Here is a 27,294-nt window from a genome sequence, read left to right as displayed (position 1 = left end):
GTCTTTCAAATTGTTGCTGGGGATGCAACCTTGAACCTGGCTTCAGCTATAGAGAAACTATTATTGGTTTAGAGAAAGAATGAAGCAGAAGCTCTCACAGGTCTATAGTGGTCATCTCACCACCTATCAGTAATTCACTCAAAATCAGATTCAAGGAAGACTCTTTGGAAGCAAGAGTGAGCCTGAGAAGATGAGACATTAAGCATGACTGCTGACACTCCAGGCGCAGTAATTACTCTCGAGGGGCAGTAATCAGGGTGTCAGGTAGAACCAGAAACAGCAGAAAACCTCAAAACAGAATGAAGGTCATTCCTACAGACTGAATAGAGAACTTCTTTCATTTTATAAAATTTCCATAGAATTTATAAGACCCATTTAGCCGTTCATTTAGGAAGTCTCATGCCCAGATATAATGAAGTTCATTAGTGTACTGGCTTAAACACAGGATACAGCTTTACCAACCTATTGGGCTATTTCAAAGACATCAATAAAGAACCTGGCCAACCAATACAGTCAGGGAGTTCGGGAAAATCTCTTCCCTCCGGCGAACTCACCGTTTAACTTTTGCTGAGATGGGCACCAAGCTTTTCTTTCCTGATCAAGCTTGCTGCATAGGGGATCTGTAAGATAAAAACAAGCAAAACTCTGCAGGTAAGCCAATGTTGGAGACATATGTGCAAGGGAGACCTTTCGTCATGCCTAACAATTCGAATGCCAGTGGGTCTTCCCTGAGGAGGAAAGGTCTCTATCAGCTCAGCAGTATGGAGCTTTCAAGGCATCACACTCCTAAGACCTGTTAAAAAGCACGACCAGGACAGGACAGGTGAGCACACTGGGCTGTTGCTATAGCTTGTCTCTGAGGCTACTCTGTGATATTTCACTCACAGAAGTTTTCAAGATTTTGCATTTAATAATATGGCATTCTTATTTTTTATTGAGGTACAAAAACAAAGTTATGTTATCATGTATGTCCAAGGTCACAAAACAAGAACGTGTTTACAAACTGGTTCAATGTAACCTTTCATTTAAGTGGAGTGATGAAATAATACTATCATTATACATCGCAAGTAAGATTAACTAACTAAACACAAACTACTACTCTGGGTCATTTCCCAGTAACTACTAAAGGAGCATCAGAAATAATTGCACTGAATGGAAAATATGACCCGTGAGAAATCTACCTGGATAAACTTGAAAGTACTTGTCACCTCTGCGGCATTGAATGAAAGCCTATCACATTTGATATGCTACTTTTCATTAGAAAATTCAAATGGTTGAAACTGGACGACATATATTATTTAGATTCGCCTCTGCACTAACCCCAGTTAAGGTATTCTATCATTATGTTACTTACCATCATCATTACAAAGCTTAATGCAGAACTCTAAGGATTCGAATCTATTTTATACACAAAGTAATAACTACTCAACCTTCTAGGATGTTACACAAAATATGGCTGTTATGTAAAAGCAACAAGGGAAATAAAATTATTGTCATTCAATTAGGCAATGTTTTTTAATACTTATATATATATTCCCATCATTCCCAGCATATTTATGTTTTGCTCTCCTTTTATACCAGTCCATAAATAAGAACCTTTATTAATGGAAGGAGCTATAAATGTACAATCACATTAGTGACTAAGATTAGCTGGACCATTTTGCTGTAATAACTGGTTAGTTGAATCAAACAGTCTTTTCAATGGAAAACAAGATTAAAATAACCATATCACTATTTTTATACACAACCACAACATGGATGTATCTGATAGGTGCATATCTGATGAAGGGCATGGATAGCAGCATTGAAATTAATGATTCATATAGTACCATAAAAAGTTCAGTGTCCTAATCTCGTATTTTAGGACGTGAACTGAGATCAGCTAGATACCTATGACAAGAACAGTTACATGGGGACCTACTCTAGTTACCTTTTCTTTTCACTCTAGGTCATGCTACACCTGCTATTAACACAGACACACTGAATCTTAGTTTTCCATTGTGGTGCATGCTGCTATATGCCAAAGCACATGGATCACCTCTAGATGCATGAAAGAACAGAGACGTAAAGGAATTCTGTTATTTAGGATAACAAGCAGAAATTATGCAAACCTTGGGTTACAAGGAATTACCTGAAAGAATATATTTGTGCCCCTCTCAATTAGCAAGAGTCCTCAACATCAAGATTAGATACTGTTAATGATTTAGTGAGCATCTGCTCTGTGCCAGGCACTTCTTGTATAGTTAAGTCAACATCACCCTGGGCTATCTCATCCTACCCCAAAGAAAACTGTCTGAAGGGCACTACTTTTAGATCTAAATCAGAATTATTTTTTCTTTCCTTTCCTTCCCTCCCTCCCTCCCACCCTCCCTCCTTCCCTCCCTCCCTTCCTTTTTTTTCAGAAAGAACAATGTAGCATTTCGTTAAGATGGAAACCTGAGAAGGAACAAAGGACTCAGGACAAAGAGAGGACATTCCCAAGTGAGAACATTTGATCCCAAATCTCCAGGTTGGAATTTAAACCTGGGTCAGGAATTATCTCCACTCAAACATTTACTGTTGCATTCCCGCCCCCGCCCCCCCCCCCCCCACTAAAACAAGATGAAATAAAAGCTAAACAAAAACAAGACAAAAAGCAAAAGGTTGTGCCGGAAGCCGGTCCATCCTTGCTGCTTGACACAGTCGCTGCAGGAAAGAAACATCTGCACAGCATATGTTTCAAGGGACCTGGCGTATATAGCATACTGTTCTTAATATGTTTGCTCCCCTTAGCGCTGTGTGTTTTAACCAAGGTCACCTCTCCGAGAAAGGTTTGTTTCCCCAGGTAGGAATTTTTCCCTGAAGTCAGGGAGGGGATGAAACTCCTTAACTAAGTGCCAGGCGGGTAGTTAATCACTACAAACAATCATGCTTAAGCTACATAATCTTTACTCCCTGGAATGGAGATAAGAAACGCCCTAACCTTTGTAATAGAAATTGACAGGATTAAAATCAACTGGGATAAATACAGATGTAACAAGACAATAAACAGCAGAACTTCGCTGGAGATCCAGACCAGAATTTGGCTGGAGATCCTGGCTAGAGATCCTGGCTAGGCTGCTGATCAACTGAACACTGTCTCCGTGTCCTTCCTTCTTCGCCGACTCCGTCCACACCTTTGGGGACCCCTGGACCTGCTGGGGTTGGACCCCGGCAAGGTTGCAAGCTAAAAATCATGTCTTTTTTACTCTAAGTCCTAAATCATGAATGGTAAATAAACAATATATTAGAACATGGTCCAGTTGTTAATGAGAGCTACCCTATTTCATTGATTCTATTAATACACTTTCCCCCCTCACATTTTAACATCTCTAAAATTGGGTTTTTATAATTGATGGTGTCCTAGAACAAGAGTCGAAAGCTTCTTTTCTTGTGATCCATCAAGTCATGTTGCCTCTCACAACTGACAATACTTAAGATTCCACGAAATGCAATATTGGGTTTACAGAGACCTCAGCAAATACTCCAAGTATGGGAGCTCAGGATCCTAGGGGCTCCACTTAAGTTAATTATTCCACATAAAGTTCCTATAATAGAACTTACAAAAGCCTTCTTTTCATTTTGACCAACTTACACGGCACCAAGACTGGCATGGACAAAAACACCCCTTAAAGTTATTATGTAACTTCTAAATTACCTAGTTGACTCTAGTCTGTCAAAAGTATGGAGAGCTTTCCAAAAAAGATAAACTTCTTAGTTTGTGCCAAGAGAGAGTTCACCTAAGCTCAGACATTCAGGTGGGTCAACATCTTGAAAGGAGAAAGATGAGAAGAAGCCATATAACTAAGGAACAAAGTAATGTTATTGCCAAGATGCATAGCAATAGATCAATAATTGGAAAAGGTCCCGGTATAGCCCAAGTCTGTCGACTGCTGGAGAACCTTAAGGCAGACTGTACAGAAGCCCAGACTTGCTCAAGTCCTCTGACGCGCAGGGACTTCCTTTAGCTTCATATTTAGCCACAAAACCAAAATCCTCTAGTGGCCCAGAGTTATTTTTTGAAAAATATAGTGTAAAAAAAGTAACTGTTTGACCTACTTTTAAAAAAATGTAAAATACATACAAAATTCTCTGGGTTGAGAAGATAGGAATCTGGGCAAATTCACATCCCAATGAACATGGGAGAATCTCCAAGGAAAGAGGTATCACTGAAGGGCTGTGCCCTTCCTACAGAAGGAGCGTTTTTTCCAGCAACGAGGAAGACCTACTGCTCCCTTCCTGCAAGGAAGCACCATTCCCATCATCACAAAGTTGTAAACTGCTTTTTTCAAGTTTACATGAATGAAACATTAGTACGAATCTACTGATCAACACGATTTTACTTGAGGCTTTAAAAATTTTTTTTATTTCTATTGAACTTATTGGGGTGACATTGGTTAATAAAAATATTTGTTCTAGGTGTACAATTCTATTAACAGCGATTCTGAACCTTTTTCATCTCATGGCACATATAAACTAATTACTAAAATTCTGTGGCACACCAAAACTATATATTTTTTGCCAATCTGACAAAAAATAATTTTGACTCATTCACTCTGGACAGCTATTGCCATTGCTGTTATCATTTTTTATTTGACAATCTAAGGCAGCGGTTCTCAACCTGTGGGTTGCGACCCCTATGGGGGTCGAACGACCCTTTCACAGGGGTCGCCTAGATACATCCTGCATATCAGATATTTACAGTACGATTCATAACAGTAGCAGAATTACAGTTATGAAGTAGCCACAAAAATAATTTTATGGTTGGGGGTCACCACAACATGAGGAACTGTATTAAAGGGTCGCGGCATTAGGAAGGTTGAGAACCACTGATCTAAGGGAAGAAAGGTCAGTGCCCCTGACTAAATGGCATTGCATATTTTAAATATTCTCTTGCGCACATGGTTGAAAATCACTGCTATAATACATCATTGGATCCTGTACTGTGTGTTCACCACCTCACGTCAAGTCTCCTTCCATCACCATTTATCCCCACTCATTTCCCTCTGGTAACTGCCATACCGCCTATGAGCTTTTTTGTTTTGTTTTTTGCTTAATCCCTTCACCTTTTTTACCTAGCCCCCGAACCTCCCTCCCCTCTGACAGCTGTCAGTCTGTTCTCTGTATCTATGATTCTGTCTTTATTTTGTTGTTAGTTTATTTTGTACATTAGATTCCACATGTAAGTAAAATCATAAGTTATTTGTCTTTCACTTAGCATAATACTCCAGGCCACCTCACACCTGTCAGAATGGCCATCATCAACAAATCAACAAACAAGTGTTGGCGAGAATGTGGAGAAAAGGGAACCCTCGTGCACTGTTGGTGGGAATGCAGACTGGTGCAGCCACTGTGCAAAGCAGCATAGAGTTACCTCAAAAAATGAAAAACGGAACTGCCTTCTCACTCAGCAATTCTACTTCTGGGAATATATCCTAAGAAATCTGTAACACTAATTCGAAAGAAGACATGCACCCCTATGTTCATAGCAGCATTATTTACCGCAGCCAAGACCTGGAAGCAGCCCAAGTGCCCATCAGTAGATGAGTGAATAAAAAAGCTGGTACATTTACTCGAGGCTTTTAATGGAGAACTTTGAGACCTTTCACCCTTGGCTGCGTGCAACTGTGACTGCAGCATTCTGGACAAACAGCAGAGGGCACTTTAAGCCTAGTGCATTTGCTCCATCTGTGTTCCTCTTTAGCAATCCAGCAAGTTCCAAGGATGTGAATCTGGGTCGTCATTTATCATGTGCTCTTTGCTGCAGCACGTCCTTCAAGAACTATGACTAAAACAGACCACGTCTTCAACAAATAGACAGTAGTGGCTTATATATAAATGCACTTGCTTAAAAAAATTGTTGCCAAATTAGCAATGAAAAATAAAAAGATTATGAAGGCATCATAATAGTCTCAGCTTGTATTGTAAATTATATTATACTAGAGGCTCAATGCATGAAATTTGTGCATGGGTAAAGTCCCTAGGCCTGGCTGGCGATCAGGGCCGATCGGTTGTTCTGCTGTTCGGTCGATTTGCATATTAGGTTTTTATTATATAGGAGTCCAGTTCTTAGAAAAACCTTAATCAAAAGGTTATAGAGAGCAAAATATCTTCACCTTTAAAAAAATTTGAGATATACTTGACATAAAACAATGTATGTGTTTATGAAGTTTCTTCACTTTTTTCTTAACCCTAAGGGGTAATTCATTTTGTTTTTTAAGTGAAACACATTTTTCCTAAAATCACAGTTTACTTGTGAATGAGAAATCTGTGGCTCTACATTATACTAAACAGTAACATCTTCATGAACTTGCTAAATTCTGTAACTTTTGTATTTGGTTTATAGTGAGAGGACTATATTTCTTAGGTTGTCTAAATAAATCTGGTTTAGCAATGAAACATTTTAAGCACTTGTAAACCTAGGGCAGGAGTGGGGGAAGGGAAGCTTTAACACAAACGGCGTTAAGTGCTATAAAACTCTAATTTTAAGCTATTGTAAAAGTTAGCTTGTGGTCATGTATAAATGTTAAAGATACACATGCTTTAAATCTGACACTGAGAAAAATGCACAAGGAGAGTCAAGCATTTGACTCTGCAGTCATCATAACTTGCATTTAACAAACTGGAAAAGGAAGCAATGGTGCAGAAATTACAGTCAGTGGAGAATCTAAACATGCAGGAGCCAAAGAAATTCATAAGTTTTCTTTCTACAGCAATGGCACCCAAGATGCTTTCGATATCATCTTTTGAATAAGAACACTGTAACGACATAGTATAAATACATCGTGGGTCTATGGGAATCGTTACAAGATATGATGATTTTAATATATTTGAATTCTCCATTATTGCAGGATAGAGTGGGTTTTTATCTCATCCAAAGGGAAAAATGCCTATTCTGTAGGCAGAGGACTATTCTGTAATATATATTCCGTAAACTTTAAATATTAAAATAATTTTGAGTAAACTGTCGGGTTCTTGGGGAGCAAAGTATGTAACCATATTTACAGATGAGTTAGGTCATTCAACTAAAATATTGGGAAAGTCAATAGTTATGATACCTAGCAATTTCTTGATAATCTTCAGATATAATTTTCTAAAGGCATTTCCCACAGGTACTTTAGCAAATAAAACAAGCTGAATAAGGGATTAGATGAATTCCTGTTCAAGTAAACTTGAGTCTGCTGCCTCAGTTCCAAAGAAGATGGCATAACGTGAACACAGGTCCTTCCTTCACAAAAATATCTCCAGTCACCAAGGCTGAAACAGTTCCACTATGAAAGTACCCCTTTGAGAAGGGATGTTACTCATATTGGCATAGCGTTTTATGACTTGTGTGGGCATTTCATGCTCATTACATACTTCCTCCTTCCCTATCTGGGCACTAGGCTAGACCTTCCAACAGGTCCCTTTGGTTGAAGAACTAACACTTAATGGACTATATGGGATGAGTCTTGAACTCAAGTTTGTAGGCCTTGAAGCTTGTGTCTGTTAGTTATAAGGACAGAACAGTAATACATAAGCTTCCTATAATTCAATACTACACCTTCCTTTTGTAGTTTGGGTAGTAGTTACTTAGCACAAAAGAACATTTGAGAACGTCATGACCAAACCAGGGAAATCTGGAAAAGAATTAAGAGGACTGCTATATGAGAATATCAGAATTGGGGCAGGGGGCATTCGTGAGTAGTGATTCATTCAAGAAATGTTTCTTGGGTGCCGGAGGCAGCAAGAAGCTCTCGGTATCTTATGGGAGGAGACACTGAAGAAGAGGAAGAAACAGGAGGGACAAGTCATGTCTGTTTCATCAATTTTATGTTGTTAGCCTGGATATGCCTTTGAGGATTTCAGGGCTTAAACCTACAGGCCCAAGGGTAAAAATTCTAGCTTCTCCCAAAGAATTTAATTTACAACAAGAAGTAATTTACTATCTAATAACACTTGTCTAGATAAATACATACCCATGATAAAATATTTTTCAATACAGAATAATAAAAATGTTTAGTAATACCAATTTGTATCTTCTATGTACCAACTATCTCAAAAGACATGAGACATTTTTTTCTTCTATCAATACTGCCTGTTTATTACATGAATGCAATATCATTTCCTCTTTTACTAAAGAAACGAAATGTCAAAGAAAATTAAGATGTTTAAGTTACATAACTAGCCTTAAACAGGGGCACTGAAGTAAATAGTTTCCTTTCTTTTTTTTTTAAAAAAAAATATATTTTATTGATTTTTTTACAGAGAGGAAGGGAGAGAGATAGAGAGTTAGAAACATCGATGAGAGAGAAACATCGATCAGCTGCCTCCTCCTCCTACTGGGGATGTGCCCTCAACCAAGGTACATGCCCTTGGCCGGAATCGAACCTGGGACCTTTCAGTCTGCAGGCCGATGCTCTATCCACTGAGCCAAACCGGTTAGGGCAATAGTTTCCTTTCTTAATGCCCATTTTGCTAGACCCACCAGCCTGAAATCACAAGTTTTTGGTTTGATGTGTGACAATTTTTGTTTTAAGAATCTGAAAACAATACCCTGAATAAAGCCAGTAAGGTCTTAAAATTTTATATCACTCTCCAGTTCTATTTTTTTAAATTCTTCCTTTGAACAAAGAAAACAGTAAGTATATTCATAGTAAGTAATTACTAGTTCTTATTGTGAAAAGCTATATGTATATTTTACTCCTTGTAGGAGATTAAGAAAATCCTTTTGCTCCCAGTGAATTTAAGTGCAACAAACAAACAAACAAACAAACCGAACAAAAAACCCGAACACACACAGAAGCAGAACAAGAAGAAAGATCCTGTTTGAGAGGCACTTTCCGCTGAGGTGGTTTTCAGAACTGAGAGTTGTGAACCGGCACTTTGAGATGGAGGGAAACCTCAGCGGGGCGTTAAGACTGACAAGCAGCACCGTTAACAGAGCCCGGAATGGAGAGAAACATGAAGCACGGGCTGCTTTAAAAATGCCTCCCAGCACGAGCGTGGCTCCTTCCATGCAGAAAGCAAAGGTTAATAACCATCCTTCTTAGATAGTCCTGACAGAGAGCTAGATACCTGTCTCTTGAGACACGACAGGTGGGTATGCAAAGACACATGCTTAATGGGATAAGGATAACATGGGCCAGCTCAGAAATGCCTAGCCACCCAAATTATAATAATCATGCTATGAACAGTACTGAGAAGCAGTGTATGTTTTACCCAGGTGATTACAAATATCTTACAAATACTGAGCAGAAATCATTTCCCTATCCCATACATGAGAAGGAGGAAGCTGGGGAGACTGCCTTTTTAAAGGTGTATATTTTTCATTAATTTCAGAGAGGAAGAGAGGAAGAGAGAAAGAAACATCAATGATGAGCCTCATTGATTGGCTGCCTTTTGCACGCTTCACACTGGGGATCGAGCCTGCAACTGGGGCATGTGCCCTGATCAGGAACTGAACCGGGACCTCTTAGCTCAGCAGTTCTCAACCTGTGGGTCGCGACCCCTTTGGCGGTCAAACGACCCTTTCACAGGGGTCGCCTAAGACCATCCTGCATATCAGATATTTACATTACGATTCATAACAGTAGCAACATTACAGTTATGAAGTAGCAACAAAGATAATGTTACGGTTGAGTTACAATATGAGGAACTGTATTTAAAGGGCCAGAAGGTTGAGAACCACTGTCTTAGCGCATAGGCTGGTGCTCAACCACTGAGCCACACTGGCCAGGCAGGGGAGACTGCTTTAAAGGTGCTAGTGAATAATACCAGATGTATCTGCAGGGGGACAAAAGGCGAGGAATTCAGAAGGAAAAAAACAAAACAAAAAGAAAACCCACTGCATTTATTTATCAGACATCTTCCTGTTTCCCTAGAAATAGATCTTAGTGTCCACTTTTAGAGATGATTAGGCTAGAGTAACACACTTTGTTTGGAAAGAATTCTTTTCTTTTCATTGTCCTTCAAGTGAATTTAATTGATTAATAGTGTTCACACATCATTCTATTGACTGTGGAGAGCCTGGCCCTGATCTGGGGAGTGAAGGGGAGAGGGAGGAAGATGGGAGACAGTGGCCTCCACGGAGTGTCTGGTGCATCCCAGCACTGTGTTGGGAAGTTTGTGCAGCAGAAGACGATGCAGGTACCTCTGGTTCCCCCACAGAGACAATGTACACATCTGTCTATTAACACGTGGTAGGTAGTTACATCCGGAGGAAGCGTACTGACACATCTGCTTATCCTGTGTCTGGGTAAATCTCTTGGTAATTAGCATGTAAACCAGCTGAGAAGTGGGTGGACCAAAGGCTTTCACAGCAAAAACATGAACAGTTTCTAAACAAGCCCATCCAGCTGCCTTTATTTTAAAGTAGAAATACAACTTACAATTTGTAGCTGTTGCACCATTTCTTCTCGGTAGGCTAGTTCCCTTTTCATCTGGTCCTGGAAATTATCTAGCAGGAGAGAGAAATAGAGACAGAAATGAATTAAAGTGCAAAATCTACTTTTAGCATGTTTTGTGAAAATATTACTGACAGCCCCATAGAAAACCCCTCCCCTATCTAAATATATAAAAGCCTAATATAAAGTGTCCCCTCGGGCGTTCGACCAACCGGGAGTTTGATCGCTCGCTATGACGTGCGTTGACTACCAGGGGGCAGCTTGGAACAAAGGAAGGCCCTGGCCACAGCCGGCAACTGCTAGGGACCCTACATGTGCACAATTTTTGTGCACTGGGCCTCTAGCTTGATATATATATTTTAAAAGTAAATAACATGGTTGTTTGAAGGAATGTTTTTCAAGATTCTATAATTTAATCAGAATAGACAGTAAACTCTGAGGGGGTAAGATCTATATCTTACATTTCATAGTATCTCACAACCCATGTAGTACAATCCCTTGCGCATCATCACTCTCAGGAATGTCTGGGCAATCCTGTTTTCTAGTCTTTGCACACGTGAGAAAGTCGCAAGTACCTCAAGCTTCCACTGCCTTCAGAAGTTCAGAGGGAGGGAGAGGGTGCACCTCAGATCACAGGGAATGCGGACCCTTGTACACAAAATGCCGCCTGGGTGATAAAATGTGGGTCCATTAGATATGGCTGCCCGGCTTCACTGCAGCCTGTCCCACTCCTGAAGAGTGCCTGCCTGCCAACCTGCACACGTCCTCTCCCTGTATCAGCCTTATTTTACGGTCCTTCCTAGGCCTGGTTCAGTTCTACAGGCCCCGCTTCTATGTGAGAAGTATCGTTATGCAAACTATCTTTGCCATTCTACATATTGATCATTTTTAAATTGCATTTATGGAAAAAAAAATGACTTCCAATGTATATATCATGTTGTTGCATTTTCTAGATGTGGTCTTTAAAAAAAAATGTAGACTTAGCCATCTGCCTTTTTCTGCTTTAAATGGTAACACAGTATCATATTGCATCTGTGGCGGACAGTCAGGTCAGCAGTTTAAAGGAACCAGAAACACAGTCATCACCTTTCCCCCTTCTCTTCAGCAATGGGTGTGTGAGTCCTGTACATTCCACCTCCATCCTCCCCTCTCTTTGCCACTGTTACCCCCCAGAGCAATAGTTTCCCAGTGACCATCTGGCCTACAGTCCCTTCTTCTCCAAATCCCTCTCATTCTGCTGCTTAAAAACCTGTGATGGCTTTCCACGGCTTTCAAGATAATAGATCCTTTACTACTCACCAGGTGCTGGGTACTAGACATTAATAGCAGTGTTCTTTTATTTTACTGACTTCTACCTTTCTAGACTATGTGAATTCCTTCTCCAACCTCAAACACATATCTGTCTATCTTTCCTTCCCCAACCTCAAACACATATCAATCTAGCTATCTATCATTTATTTTTTATTTTTTAATATATATTTTATTGATTTTTTAGAGAGGAAGGGAGAGGGAGAGAGAGTTAGAAACATCGATGAGAGAGAAGCATCGACCAGCTGCCTCCTGCACACCCCCTGCTGGGGGTGTGCCCGCAACCAAGCTACATGCCCTTGACCGGAATCGAACCTGGGACCCTTCAGTCCCCAGGCCAACGCTCTATTCAGTGAGCCAAACCGGCTAGGGCACCTATCATTTATTTTTGAAGACTTTTTAAAAAAACAGTTTTAGGTTCACAACAAAGAGCAAGGTACAGACATTTCCCATGTACCCTTCCTCCCACACATCCGTAGTCTCCCCAGTTATCAACGTCACTCTCCAGAGTGGTACATTTGTGATCAGGGATGAACGAACATTGACATGTCATAATTCTCCTAAGTCCACAGTCTACATCAGGGTTCACTCTTGGTGTTGTACATTCTGTGGATGTGGACAAATGTATAATGACATGTATCCATCATTATAGTATCAGAGTACAGTAGGGCCTTGACTTACGGGTTTAATTCGTTCCATGATGGAGCTCGTAACTCAAATTACTCGTATGTCAAATCAAAAAGTGAACGAGTGAGACACGTGATGCTGGGCTGATGTTGTGGCGTTCACTGTGACGTTCGCTGCGCCAACTAGTGGTGGGGTATCTGAAGCTGGCTCGTAACCCGAATTTTAGCTCGCAACTCAAAGCAAAAAATCGGCCGAGAGACTGATTTTCGTATCTCGAAAAACTCGTTAGTTGGGACACTCGTAAGTCAAGGCCCCACTGTAGTTTTACTGTCCTGAAATCCTCTGTGCTCTGCCTACTCATCCCTTTTCTCCACCCGACTCCTGGCAACCACTGATCTTTTAATTGCTTCCATAGTCTTGCCTTTTATAATTTATTTTTTTTAAAAGACCCAATCCCTAATTTCACCCCTGAATTTAATGTGAAAGGTGCTGTTCTATAGGTAAGTATGTGGTGCCATGCAATGGTTACGGGAGAAGCTTCACTCCCTTGGGGAGTGAAGGGGCACAGTTTAACTGAGGATAAAAAAATCATTAGGCCAATGTCTCTAATGAGAATCACTTAGAACACAACTATTTTTGGAAACATAGTATAAAAGGAGGGAGCAGAGAAAGCACGGAAGCACAGCCTGCCAGCCAGCACAGGGGCGAGGGCTGTGCTCTGTTAACACGTCCACTTGAAAGGCCAAAGGGTTTTCCAAACAATAATACAAAGTATCCAGCCTACATTTCTGGGACCAGAAATAGAAAGACCCACACAGTACATATGGTTTACCAGGTAGATCCTACTCGTCAAGCTACGGGCTCACAACAAAATTGTGCACAAATGTATGACGACATGTAGCTATCATTATAGTATCAGAGTAGTTTTAGTACATTTTAAAAATTATTTAATTTTTAAAAATTGTTTTTAACACACTTGTTTACATTGTCTTCATTTTGTTATCATTGCTTTCAAACGATTGAGACTTTTGGTCTATACTGGTAAAGGAGAAGGAAGAAAGAATAGACAAGTTTGCTAGGGAAGGTGGACACAGTGTGGTGGCAAAAATGACTTCGGGATTTAGAGCTGCAAACATGATCTGACCAGTAGGGGGGGGGGAGGCGGGGTGCGGGGGGCGGGGGAGGGAGAGGGAATGGTGGCATGTTGGGGACAGGGTCTCTAATCATTTACTCCCGTCCAACTAAATGCAACTGTCTTTGCAGGATGTTTGACCAACTGTCCTATTGTCATCACAAAGTGACCTTGAAAGGGCGAACTCTTCCTCATCCATTTCCTCCAAACACGGATTTCCACCCAATTCTAGATTACATTTCTCCCACCTCTCCTGACAATGCCTGCCCTCCCTCTCTGCTCATGTCTTACTCAGTTTGTCAGCGAAACGCATGGTCTATCAAACCAAGTTTCACTGCCTGTTCCACTCTCGATAACTACAGCCCAATAAATCTCGAGAAGTTCTGGCTTCTCGTATCAGCTGGTTTGCTGTCAAGTCCCTGCAGCATCTAAATACCAAACTTTACAGTGGACTCTGGTGGCAACAACTCACATCACCATGGAGCAGTCACTGTGCTCAACACTTCGTATATTCCACTCAAGTAATCCTTTCAGCAGCTCCCGGAGGTAGGTGTTAGCACCGTGTTACAGTTGAAAGGGCTTAGGGATAGCCTAAGCTTTCTCAGCCGCCAAGGTCACTCACTGCGCTCCTCTGCTCTGAAATGCCTGCCTGGCCCTGCTGCTTGAGCCCGGGCTTCCTCCCTGGGTTTCCCCATCAGCGTTTTGCAGAGTATTTATGGAGACAAGCTCTGGAAGCTCCATCCCAGCAAGTGAGAGACTTGCTTCTTCCTCCTCCTCTCAATTTCTGACCCCCCTCCCAATATAGAGATGCTTTCTCCTCCTCTTCCCCTGTCTCTTCTTCCTCTACCTGGTCTTCCACCACCTCCTCCTCTTCCTCCTTCCTCTAATCTTTATCCTCACCTTTATTTATTCCCCTGGTCCTCATTAACCCCCAGAACCACAACAAGAATCCCAAGAGAAACTCAGAAACTTATTCTAGAACTAGGGGCCCAGTGCACGAATTCGTGCACCTTGAAAGGAACTGTGGGCCGCGAGGCTGCGGTGGGCACAGGGGTGGGTCTCGACCCATCCTCCGCACTCCCACCCGGCCCCTCCTGCCATGGCCCCGATCCCCTCTCTGCTGGCAGCCCCACTCCCACAGCCACCACTCCCATGTGCTGACGGTGCCAGCCCCGCTTGCACCTGCAGCTGGTGCTGGAGTCACTGCTCACACCCACTGCTGGCACCCATCACCAGGTGCCTGCAGTGGGTGTGAGCAGCAGGTGTGAGCGGGGCTGGCGCCGGCAGCAGGTGTGAGCACCGGGTGGGACCGTGGCTCACAGGAGCAACGAATTTTCAGTAACCACCAGAGGCTTGCCCCGATGACAGCGACTGGCACCCTGCCTTGGTCTGGTGCCCCCGCTCACCTGCTCCACCATCCTCCTGTGGCTGACGCCTGCCATGTTCTGTGCACCCCCCCTGGTGGTTAGCACACTTCATAACGACCGGTTGTTCGGTTGTCCTGGTTGTTCTGCCATTTGGTCTATTTGCATACTAGCCTTTTATTTTATAGGATTGCTTTTCTAGAGCTCAGTGCTAATAATCTCTTCCTCCTCCTGCTTAGTCATCCCAGCTGACACTACTGAGCACCAGGGACGTGACAGCCCTTCACGGACCCCCTCATTTACCCTCTCATCTTCCTACGAGACAGGAATTATTAGCCCCATTTTACAGGGTCCAGGGTCCTACAACCAGGAAGTGGCAGAGCCCCTTTGTGAAGCCAGCATAGCTGAACTCAGGTCGGGTCGATTTTTGAGCCTGGGTTCCTACCTGTCACGTGCGGTAGCTTAGCCGAGTCCCGTGTTCCAAGTGAACTGAGTTTTAGGGGTTGTGACCATGAGTGTCTGTCCACCTCCTAGTAAAAAGCTCTGCAAAACTCTAGGCTTCCTTCTGATACAGACGGCTTTACGAAGTTCCCTCTTCCCCTTTCCATCTGAGTGAATCTAAATCCGCCCACCAGCCTCAAGGCCTCTCGCGTGTAGCTAACAAGCACACAACGTGCATTTGCTGTTTCACTGGTGTGAAATTAACTGCCTCTTTGCGGTGTGTCTAGACCACGCATTATTCAAACGTGGGCACTCACACACCACTTCCTTGGTCAGTGGAATACACTGTAGAAAAAAGGTGGAGAAATTTTTTGTTGTTGTTTAATTGAAGTGTTTTATATGTGTGGTAATCACAGAGGATTCATTTTAATTCAGATCAAAAGGCTGAATGACAGGTCTGAGTCAAAACTGGCCAGTTGTACTATAACATTCTAACTTAAAAAAAAGAAAAAAAAAGAAACATGTACATGTTGTATATAGTAGAGCAGTTAATAAAGAAAACTTATAAATGATTATAAATTAATTTGTGCCAATGATTCATTAGCTTTTATTAATGGAATCAATCATGGCTACACTGGCTTCAAGGAAGGCAGGGGGACACTTTAGGGCAGGGGTCCTCAAACTACGGCCCGCGGGCCACATGCAAATACAAATATTGTATTTGTTCCCGTTTTGTATTTTTACTTCAAAATAAGATATGTGCAGTGTGCACAGGAATTTGTTCATAGTTTTTTTTTAAACTATAGTCCAGCCCTCCAACGGTCTGAGGGACAGTGAACTGGCCCCCTGTTTAAAAAGCTTGAGGACCCCTGCTTTAGGGATTCCAATCAGCTCTGCTGGATCTAAAAGCTGGGATTTGCAAACCTGACAATTAGATAAACATCAGCTTATAGGGGAAACTAATCATTCAATGTTTGCTCAATTCTGTAAGGAACCTTGCAGTCTTTCTTAAGATATAGTTTTAGAAATGAGAGAACTCTAGATCCTTTGAAAGCACCTGCTTTTTAAGGTTTCAAAGATTTTTTAATACATTTCTCTTTTTCTCGGAGCTCCAAATGTCATGATGTTCCTAATACACTATCAAGGCTGTTGACCATCCCTCTCCCGTCGATCTTGATCTTATTTTAAGCCTCAGCAAGTTCAAAATACGGGAGTACTGCGCGCTCCACGCCTCCCTCCAGGCACTAAGAGATCACTCACTTGGCACACCCTGTTACTCCTGCGGTCAGAGCTCTCTTCCTTCATGCGTCCCCTTGCTTTTACTGCGCTAAGTGTTCTGGTGGAACTCAGTTTGACATGTTACCAGGGACCTAGCCCCATTCAAAACTGCTACCTGAGAAGACACGACTTTCAATTGTGCTGACGAGTACACTGGAGAGGCCCTGGTGAACGCAGGCCTTCCTGCTGATATTATTAAAATAGTCACAATTCCTGGAAAATCTTCCACATGCTGGTCTTGGGCTCTAGCACAGGAGTTGCCAATGTATGTTTTGTAATGCCCAGATTAATAAACAAGGGACATGCTAACATTCTAAAAAAGTATCTCAGAAAAATTAATATAAATTTATAGAATTTAAAATATATGTTCACATACTATTTTATTTCCCACTTTCTCTGAAGAGAGGACTATGAGTAAATAAAACTCCAAAAGCTTTTCAAAAAAATACTACTGTTAATGTATTTGTCAAAATGCGACTCAGACTGGGGCTGGTGGATTTTAGAAATCTGGACACCTACATAAAGTCTGAAATTCCAGGATTCTGGCAGCACAACCAATAGCGTTTATACTAAAATATCTCCTGCCATCAAAGTTGAAATGGAATTTTTACATTAAATATGGAGAATCCAAAACTACTAAAATTATACTAATTTCAATCAACAAAACAAATATGTGTACATTGAATTAATAAATTTTAAATCTTCATATATATGGGTATTTCAAGCACCAAGCAGCTCTTCAGCCAGCACAATCTGAGAATATGAATTGTTCTTTTGTTTTTTCTATCTTAGGGAATAAAAATACCTGAGTAATTCTTTTTTTAAAAAAATACAGCCTAGCCCAGCTGGTGTGGCTCATTGGCTGAGTGTTGACCTATGAACCAGGAGGTCACAGTTCGAATCCCAGTCAGGGCATATGCCCAGTGTGGGGCATGCAGGAGGCAGCCGATCAATGATTCTCTCTCATCACTGATGTTTCTATCTCTCTCTCCCTTACCCTTCCTCTCTGAAATCAATAAAATATATTTTAAAAATAAATACATCCTAAATATTTCTGAATATTTAAATATATCTACACATTTAATGGTAGGTTTGCATACATATTTTAAATATACACAATACATACATACAGGTACACATAAACTGCTGCAATAAATACCAAACGTTCTTCTCTGAAATTTCATCTGTGAGCTGATTCAAAGCATAAATAAGAGACTAAAATTTCCAAATATTTACACGGAGATCACAGGAAGACTGAGCAGCACTTACACAGTCACCTAACCCTCAGAAGCATATTCTTTAGCCTAATAATAGGAATGTCATCAAATTTCATAATGCAATGAAATAAAAGTGATTTCTTACTGAATACTGGGAAAGATGTATTTCCTTTTAACACTTGGAATTCTTGTTCCAGTCGTCTCCGTAAATCTATTTGTTCAAATAAAACCTTCTGAAGTTCTTCTAATAAAGAAAAAAGGAAGAGTCATTTTACTAATCTTTATAAATAACTCTCCAGAGAACTGTTATATATGGCAATTTATTATTAGAAGACGAAATATTTTACCAGTTTAAAAAGTGTTGCATAGACATAGGATAGATTTTGTGCAGAAATCCATGAATATAAATCAATGTAATATATTATTTTAAAGTATTATATTACAGTGTCATGTATTGATTGATATGTATGCATTAATCTCAATTATATCCACCCAATGGTCCATATATTATTCATATGTTGCTTGTCAAGCTTAAAATACGGCGTAGAACAAAAATATCCTCCTATTATCTCTATAAGTCTTTTAAAGCGAAGAGAAGTTCCACAGAATTAAAACTTTTCTTTACCTTTCCCCATATTTTCTACATCCTTTTTGAGAGAATGAGGTGAATTTGTTTCTTGAGTGTGTTCACCTTTAAAAAAAAAAAAAGGAGAAAAATATTAGTTTTGTGTGGGCTATTTTCTGAAGGTTCTTCTCTTCATTTTGTTTCAGTGTCTACAAAAGAGCTTATTATTTACTATAACTTGAAACTGGAAGTCCTCAGAACCAAATGTCCTCATTTGCTCACGTTCAATTCCCCAGAAGGGGGGGGGGGGGGGCGGGCGGAGCTAGAGAGAATGAGGGCACAGCCTATGGGGCCTGTGCTGGCAGCTCCGTGAAAGTAGATTCCTGAGTTAGCCCCTCTCCCCGCCCCAGTACTACCCCTCCTTTACAATGAAGGTAATTGTTAGAACCAGCACGAGAGGCAGTTGAGCAGTCAACATTTCTGGAAGAAGGCTGATCAGAGTCCCTCTCCCTTCAGAAGCGTGAAGAAGTCTGCTATTAGAAGGCCCCCAGATTGTGGAAGCGGAAGCCTCCTGCCATCTGGAGCCACCAACGTTTGGGACAGTGAAAAAGCAGTGGGAGGAGGCTTCAGTTGTCCTAGAGAGAGAATTTACAAGCCTGGAACAATCTCCTAATAAGTGATAGGGTTGGTTTTTTTTTAATCAACCTAAAACAGAGACTAGTTATCTTATATTACTTTGTATTAGTCACATGCTTGCTGATAATTTCTTAACTACTTGCCTTTAACCAATAAAGACTATATTGTGGGTAATGGTTAGCTTGTTTTTCTTATCTATTTTGCTTAAATGCCAACCAGAATGAAGGCAAGATAAAGAAAATGTATTTATCTACATTCATAAATTCAGTCTACACAATCCAGAAATTATAAATACACTAAATCATTCAGCTAACCAGAATTTTTTTTTTTTTTTCAAATTTCAATCAGCTACCTGCAACTATATATAAAATGCGACATGAGCCCTGACCGGCTTGGCTCAGTGGCTAGAGCACTGGCCTGCGGACTGAAAGGTCCCAGGTCCGATTCCGGTCAGGGGCATGATGTACCCTGGTTGCGGGCACATCCCCGGTGGGGGTGTGCAGGAGGCAGCTGATCGATGTTTCTCTCTCATCGATGTTTCTAACTCTCTATCCCTGTCCCTTCCTCTCTGTGAAAAGTCAATAAAATATAATTTTAAAAAAGAGAATAAGATGTGATGTGCCTTCCAAAGAGGTGAGTACAGACAAAAGTACTCTGAAGTTCCATGGATTTCGGTCCCCCTAGTTCGCCTCCTCGGTGTCCCTGGAAGCTGTTCACTTACTTGCCTAATTCACCCACTAGATGGCGTGCGACTTGGAGGTAGGGCTCCGTCTTTCCTGCATGGCCAGTGCCTAGCACAGTGCTGCACATATAGCAGGTATTCAATAAAGTGTTTTCAGTTGTCACTGAAAGGAACCTCGGGAGGCTGTAAATTTTAAATTATGACCCGGGCTAGAATGCATCATTTCAATTCTCTCCTCACTGTTTACTCATTTCCCTTCCTCAGCAAGAAATGGAATGTAATGGCCCTGGGCACTTGTAGGAACACTGGGAGATTTCACTGTCAAGGTAAAAATTCCTACAAGGAGGGACACAGAATTTCTCCCCAAAGTGGCAGGGAGACAGGTCAGTACCAGGACAGACGGGAAAACCCTTAGCAGGATCTTATAAATGGCGATTCTGCAGTCCACCTGAAGACTGTTGGGAGTATGTGTGTGCTGGTATGTGTGTATGCATATAGGTGTGTGTATGTAAATACATATATGTAAATATAATCTATGCAAATATTCTTACACCCCTACATAGTTATAAGAAGGTGTTTCCCGCTCCCCATCAGTAGGACAAGAATATTGTTGGCAACCACGAGTTCCGTAACGCGGACATTTTCTCTAGTAGCTAGAGCATACTTGCACAATCTCATTCCCACTCTCATCTTCGACATGGCCTCTCTCTATAGGCTTCTGAATGTTCAAACTTTGGCTTTCTTCTCCATATAACAAAATATGAGGAAATTTCTGTGAAGCATTCTAAAAATAGACCTCAATGCAATTCCTATAAAATACTAGTGTCTAAAACAAGAGTAACATGAAGGTGGATAGCAAGTCATAAATACGTAAACCAGGTATAATGGTATTTTGAAAGGAAGATAAGTGCATAATACGTGCAGTTTTGACTATGTTTGCTCTAGGCAAACAGACCGTTCATACTCAATCTTGAGTCTGAACAAGAGGAGAAACAAGAATGCACAGACCTCTGCATCCATTTACAGGGCATAATAAACCCCTGCAACACTCAACACTCGGTTTAAATGAGATAGTTTGTTTCTGAACAGGCAACTCTAGAAGTCAAGTCCTTCTCACATTTTACACCAGATTCTTTTTGCTCCAATAGTGTATTTTGTGAGCTGTTTATTTTGTATTACATTTCAATTAGGTAATTGAATTTAAAAGTTAAAATATGACGTGTTAAAATGCACTTCTTTTCTACTTCACAATTAGGAGGCTTACATAGGTATGAAACCATTAAACAAATGGCTAGTAAATGGAAACTATATGAACCACAGGCAAATCTACTGATGACATTAATAATAAGCTTTTCTTTTCATCAGCTTTGTGGAGGGTTTATTAATATTTTACATCAGTGTCTATTTCAAAGAGATATCCTATTCCAACTTCTGGGTAAAATCTGCCAATTTTGAGCTTAGATCGAATGTTTCACATACAAAGGGTTTTTAAAAATAGTTCAATGCTAGTAAGTAAGGCGCACAGACGCTTCAGCTGCCTTTTGTGTATCTGGACCACTGCCTTTTGCATATTACTAATCTGTAAAAACCAGATTGTTAATGGTGGTTAAAAATGACCGCTGGGAGCCGGGATATGTTTGTTCACTATTACTGCTAATGTTTTCCATCTGGTTAACAAAAAAAGGCAGTCTAATACTAGATTAAATAAATGAGATTTAGTTGACAGTGAGCTTCCAATTTTTATAAATATTCCATCAGGTTAAGTGCATTTTACTTTTCCAAAATTAACGAATGGCTTTGGAGACATCCCGAAATAAAATGCTTTCTTTTCTTCCCACTATATTCCCCCTTTTAAAAGTTACCAAAGGCAGGGTTGGAGGACCATAGTGATCTTAATTGTGTAGAGTTATGGGAGAGAAAATTATCCCGTGAAGGAACATCCTTCTTAGAAGCAGGTCTTAAGATATATTTCACGTCAGACCGTGAAAGAACACAGTTGGGTGGCATACAGTCGGAGAGCAATGGGTACTTATGGCATAAGATGCACCTGCGCATGGAGGTGACTAGTGCTGCTCCTCAGGGCTCCGTCTGCACCAGCACTCCACAAGGGCACGTTCTTCAATGGGACGGCATCACTGCCTGTCAGTCCCGCTCGCCCCGAGGGGAGAGGCAGCGACATGTCACATCAGAGAAATTGCATCTCTGCCAAGTGCCGTAGAGGCCAGAGGACCAGGAGTCACGTGGTTCCTGCTTTCCTGGTCTCCCCAGCACCAAGTGGTCCCACATTCCAGGTGAATGTTCCACCCCACCCTTCATTCTGCCCTCACACGGCCATCAGAAAATGGAAGTACAAGAGAGATGGATGTGAGAAAATGCCACACTGAAGTAGACATGAGCAGTAAATATCAGATGAAGAGACTGAAGTATCTAAAGGGAGAAAAAGCCCTGACTGGTTTGGCTCAGTGGATAGAGCGTCGGCCTGAGGACTGAAGGGTCCCAGGTTCGATTCCGGTCAAGGGCATGTACCTTGGTTGCGGGCACATCCCCAGTAGGGTGTGTGCAGGAGGCAGCTGATCGATGTTTCTCTCTCATCAATGTTTCTAACTCTTTATCCCTCTCCCTTCCTCTCTGTAAAAAAATCAATAAACTATATAAAAAAAATAAAGGGAGAAAAAAAGCCTGGACAGTGTGGCTCAGTGGTTGAGCATCTACCCAGGCACCAAGAGGTCTCCGGTTCGATTCCTGGTCATGGCACATGCTCAGGTTGTGAGTTCAGTCACCAGAAGGGGGCATGCAGGAGGCAGCCGGTCAATGATATTCCTCTCTCATCGATGTTTTTTATCTCTCTACCCCTCTCCCTTCCTCTCTCTCTAAAAATCAATAAAAACACATTTTTAAAAAAATAAAGGGAGACACAAAAACAATAAACAAGACAGCCAATAGATTCATCAGCACCACTTTTCAAAGCAGAAGAGTAATTACTTTCTCTTAAAAATTGTGGCACAGCTCTGCTCAAGAACCTGCAATGGCTCCCATGGTTGACACCACAGAATCCACTCTAAATTCTTCCTTCGGAGCCGCCAGGTTTTCTCTTAACCTTGCCCCATGGGCTGAGCTGAGCTTCTTCTATCATCAAACACAAACCCTATATTCTAGTTGGGCCTTTATTTCTTGTACTTGCTGGTTCTACCTTACATTGTTTCTCTTGCCTAAGGTTCCCAGACCCCTCTCCTCCCAATCCATCCAAAATCATAAAGCCTTTCCCAGCTTCTGCAAATGCTGCTGATCCATTCCTTCCCTGGTTGAAGTTCTAGGTGCTGATTGTCTTTACTGGGCCACTTTGTACCCAAGAGCCTGGTATGTTACAACAGATGCAAGTCTAGTCTTTCTCAGCTAGAAAACCTGTTTTCTCAGGCCAGGAAGATCCTGCCCTACAGGTAACCTCCATCACCTCTACCCCAGGCAGGAGTACAGATACTTTTAACAAATACCGTTTGCACTTAATTCAATCGGGTTTGTGAAAGGAATACACATGAATGCTATCACAAATCCTCAATAGTCATAAGGGGTCTTTAAGGACTAACTCATTCCTAGAAATGAAAAAGCACACTTTGATCCATTTGTATATTCTAAGGCTTATCGTCTATTTTCAGTTTACTGGGGAAGTCTGTGATGTTTCATGTTTTATACCTATTTGACATTTTGAAATTTCTTTCAGAGATAAAACCGCAGCACTGCATTTTAACCGAGACATGGAAATATTAATGTATATGTCTGCTGTTGCTTCCACCAGAAGAAAATACCTGGGATTTTTATTGATTTATTTATTTAAAAAAATGTATTTCATTGATTTTCTACAGAGAGGAAGGGAGAGGGATAGAGAGCCAGAAACATCGATAAGAGAGAAACATCGATCAGCTGCCTCCCGCACACTCCCCACCAGGGATGTGCCCGCAACCCAGGTACATGCCCGTGACCAGAATCGAACCCAGGACCCTTGAGTCCGCAGGCCGACGCTCTATCCACCGAGCCAAACCGGCCAGGCCAATACCTGGCATTTTTAGAGCTCATTTAATTTTAAGAGCCAAACGAATAGGTCAGATGTTCTCTTGGTGGTCATGGGACAGGAGGAAGAACTGATTAAATTAAACTCGAATTCAATACATAAGATCATTTAAATATTGTCCCCTGGATGTGTACAGGATGAAAAGTATAAACTTTGGCATTCATCCATCCATCCTGTCTGTGAAAATACATTCTCTCTCCTTCCTTCTCCTTTCACCCCCACTTGGTCTCCTACTCCTTGTCTTGGCTGTTTCCCTGTTAACTTCTCTCTTGACTTACAACCAGCATCCAGAGGCGCTGCCCCGGAGGCTAGCAGATTGCTTATCACCGATAGGTCCTCTATGTTCCCCCAGGACAAGTGTCGTCCACACTTGATGAAACTTTTGGAGAGAACATTTCCTTTTCTAGAAAGAGAGTGTTTTTAATTGTACACTCAAGGGTAAATTTAGTCAATGAAGCTATTTTGTTTTGGGACTGTGTCTATAGATGAGATACACATGTACTCTAACATTGGGATGCAGAATAAAAACTTTCAGTCGAACATCCAGATGCTTCCATAGACGTGGGGACTCATGTGCTCTGTGAGGCGAGCAGGCCCTACATGATCTGCTAGTCAGGCTCCCACAGTAAGACTCTGCCCACAGTCCCCAATGCATTGGCATGACCTCAGGGCTGGGCTGAGGTTCTGCCATCTCCCCTTCCAACAGCCTGGACACAGGGCCTGGCCTCTATTTAGAATGCTTAATTCCTAAATAAACTATGAATTTTAGTTTTAAAACCTGGCCTTAATTTATTAGATTTTCTGGAATTTTTATTTTCTCTTCCCCTAAAAATCTATCTTATAATTTGGGTGGGGTCAAAGTTAATCTACAGTTAGTATAGCTAGGACATTTCACAGTAACCAAAATTCAGCACCACATACACTTTAGAGAGGTTTTTAAGAACCCTTTGGATTACAGCATTTTAAAAAAGTCAATCACCCAGAAAGCAAGGTTAAATAATTTCCTTCTCTATCAGTGAGATATGGACTTCTGCTAACTTCTTGGTGTTAAATTGTACATTCAACTCTTCCCCTTGACATCTGGCACTTTGGTGAGGTCAGAGAACAGAAGAGGGGGAAAAACACACACACAGTATCACTGGGGAAGGTACGTTAGAGAATGCACTAACGAAATATTAACTCCATTAGTGAAAAGGGGGAGCAGGAGCAAGGTTAGTACTGGCGGGGTTATAGTAAATTAAGAAGTAAGTTTTACAGTTCATGACCAAAATTTATTGTGAGTTGCAAATGCATTGCTTCTTGAATCAGTATATCAAATATCTTTGATTAGTGAATTGTGAGTTCATTTAGAATTCTCCTGAGTTTTAGAACTTGTGTTGTCAATTCACACCATTTAATTTTTTTTTCCTGGGGAGTTCTTCATCGTCCTTCATCTCCGTGAATTCCATATAAAATATTTTAAATCATAAGAAGGACCATTTTTAATAAATAAAAGAAACTGATATTGGAAATGTGGAGATTATTTAATTTTGAATACATATATACATATATTAAAAGGCCTCAAAATTCATTGCTCATAAAAATGTCAGCAGTAATTTAGAGGTGGGAGGTTTTATCAAATTTTACAGGTGGATAAACTGAGGCACAAAGTAGTTAAAGGGCATAACCAAAGTCACCTAGTGAGAGAGTTAAAACACAGATATACTAGTCTGTGCTTTATAGAAATTTTCTTGTTCTTTTTTTTAAAAAAATCATAAGCATGTTCTAAAATAGAATGGAATAATAAATCAGTGTGCCTCATCTGCTATATATTCATGAGAAGTGTAACTGCTTCTTACTATTCTCAGAAACCCATCCATAGCATATTAAGTACACTAGAGAATCATACCAGTGAAAATCAAATTGATTTTAAAACTTCTACATATATAACAAGATGCAGCCATGCTCCGAGTCCAATGGTGCTGGTGTGTCTACAATGAGGGGGATTGAAATGAGGATGACTCCGCTTTACGTGATTTCCTTGACCTGCCACAGCTTTGAGCTGCCTCGCCAGCTTACCTGACTGCATCCAATTTCAAATCACTTAATTTCAACAAAGTTATTCAAAACAGATATGCAAAACTTAGTCTGGGTTTGCAAGAAAGTGCTGCCACTTATATTTTTGAGTAGGTAACATTTTGCCCAAGTCACCATTTCCCTAATCTATATTGCTTAGCTTTAAGCCATGGGTCTAATTTAAAAAAACCTAGAGATAAAAGTTCTACTGGCTTCTGGGGACTATGGGCTGCTGAAAAAAACTTCATGTTTGGTCCCTTTAATTATACACAAGTACAATATCTGCTGTGTGTAAGGTTAATGACCATTACCAGGGAGGTTTTTAAAAAATCATTTAAAAATGTAATCTCTTTGAAATTGCTGAAAAGTAACAGTTACCAATAAAGCTGAAAGGTTGAAGGGAGGCTAAACTTAATTAAGATGATGAACTAAAAAAATCAACTGGAACTAAGTATCGTTGCGAAACTGATTTTATAGCAGGGATCAATTAAAGCAAGTATCTATCATTTCAAGGTAAGTCTATAACCTTACTTGTTTAGAGAAAGGTGCTAGGAATTTCTTCATAAACAACATCTATGATTGCCATCGGAGGAAAAATTTCATATAAAAAATAAAAAATTGCAAGCTGACTTCTTAGGTAGTTTGAAAAGACATTTCATTCTTTTATGTTATACTGCATATGTACCAAAATAAAATACTGTTATTTTCCAATAACACTGATTGAATTAACATTGGCTAAAGCGCACTTGGTTATATAAACCTCATTGGATGGTATTTTGTGTAGACCAGGAGTACAGTATTCCTGCTGCATTACAGCAGATCTGACCCCTCCTTTGGTTTGGAAGAAACCTGAGATCTGATGCTATCTCTGAATCCCCAAGCCCAGCAAAGTACATAGCACACAGTAGGCATTCTGTAATATTTGGGAGTAATTGAGTAAGTAAACAAATGAATGCTGTCATGTATATATGGAAGTTAACAGTTGTTACATGGGGAGAAATCACTCCATTCATAAGCAGGTTATTCTGCATAAAGCCTTCTGTTGCTACCATCCCAAATCAGTTAACTACAGTCTTCATAAGATCTTTGGCTCATCTAGATTTTTGACACTTTGCTAAATGAATGGATGTTTGGAGTCTGACCACAAATAAATATGTTAATACCAAAGCATAGGCCAATTGGGTGCCCACCCTGGGATTTTCTAGAGCGTGCATTCCAATGTGAAGACCATCAGCTAATCTCTGCTACAGCAAGGACAGCTGAAGGCACACAAGTCACACCGCAACACCAACTCCTTAACACTGTGCTGTTCACAACATCATCTGCACATACTCAGCAAAGAAACTGCAGGATGAAGTTTTTGTGACCCAAGATTCCAAATCAAATTTAACAAAATATAATCTTCACCTCAACATTTGTTCAAGAATGTTTTCAACTCTTCCATATCCCACCCGTTTCCCTTCTAATACAGGATAATAATGCGATACAACCAACTATCTACATACTTTCCTGAATAATGT

At 40.8% G+C, this 27,294-nt stretch overlaps 1 protein-coding gene across 1 annotated transcript in view; it reads right to left on the bottom strand.

Annotated features, from left to right (window-relative positions):
* Window positions 1–557: 557 nt before the first annotated feature.
* The window catches only part of SKOR2 (SKI family transcriptional corepressor 2), a 34,190-nt gene continuing 7,453 nt past the window's right edge, over window positions 558–27,294 (bottom strand). The window contains exons 4-7 of the mRNA XM_036321426.1: window positions 18,396–18,461; window positions 17,916–18,014; window positions 10,389–10,456; window positions 558–620 (exon numbers count right to left, since the gene is read on the bottom strand). Coding sequence (XP_036177319.1) covers window positions 558–620; window positions 10,389–10,456; window positions 17,916–18,014; window positions 18,396–18,461 — 296 coding nt within the window. The remainder of the gene's footprint in view (window positions 621–10,388; window positions 10,457–17,915; window positions 18,015–18,395; window positions 18,462–27,294) is intronic.

This window comes from Myotis myotis, unplaced genomic scaffold, assembly GCF_014108235.1.
Source record: "Myotis myotis isolate mMyoMyo1 unplaced genomic scaffold, mMyoMyo1.p scaffold_m19_p_9, whole genome shotgun sequence".
Classification (NCBI taxonomy): Eukaryota; Metazoa; Chordata; class Mammalia; order Chiroptera; family Vespertilionidae; genus Myotis; species Myotis myotis.
This window is presented reverse-complemented; position numbering and strand designations above follow the sequence as displayed.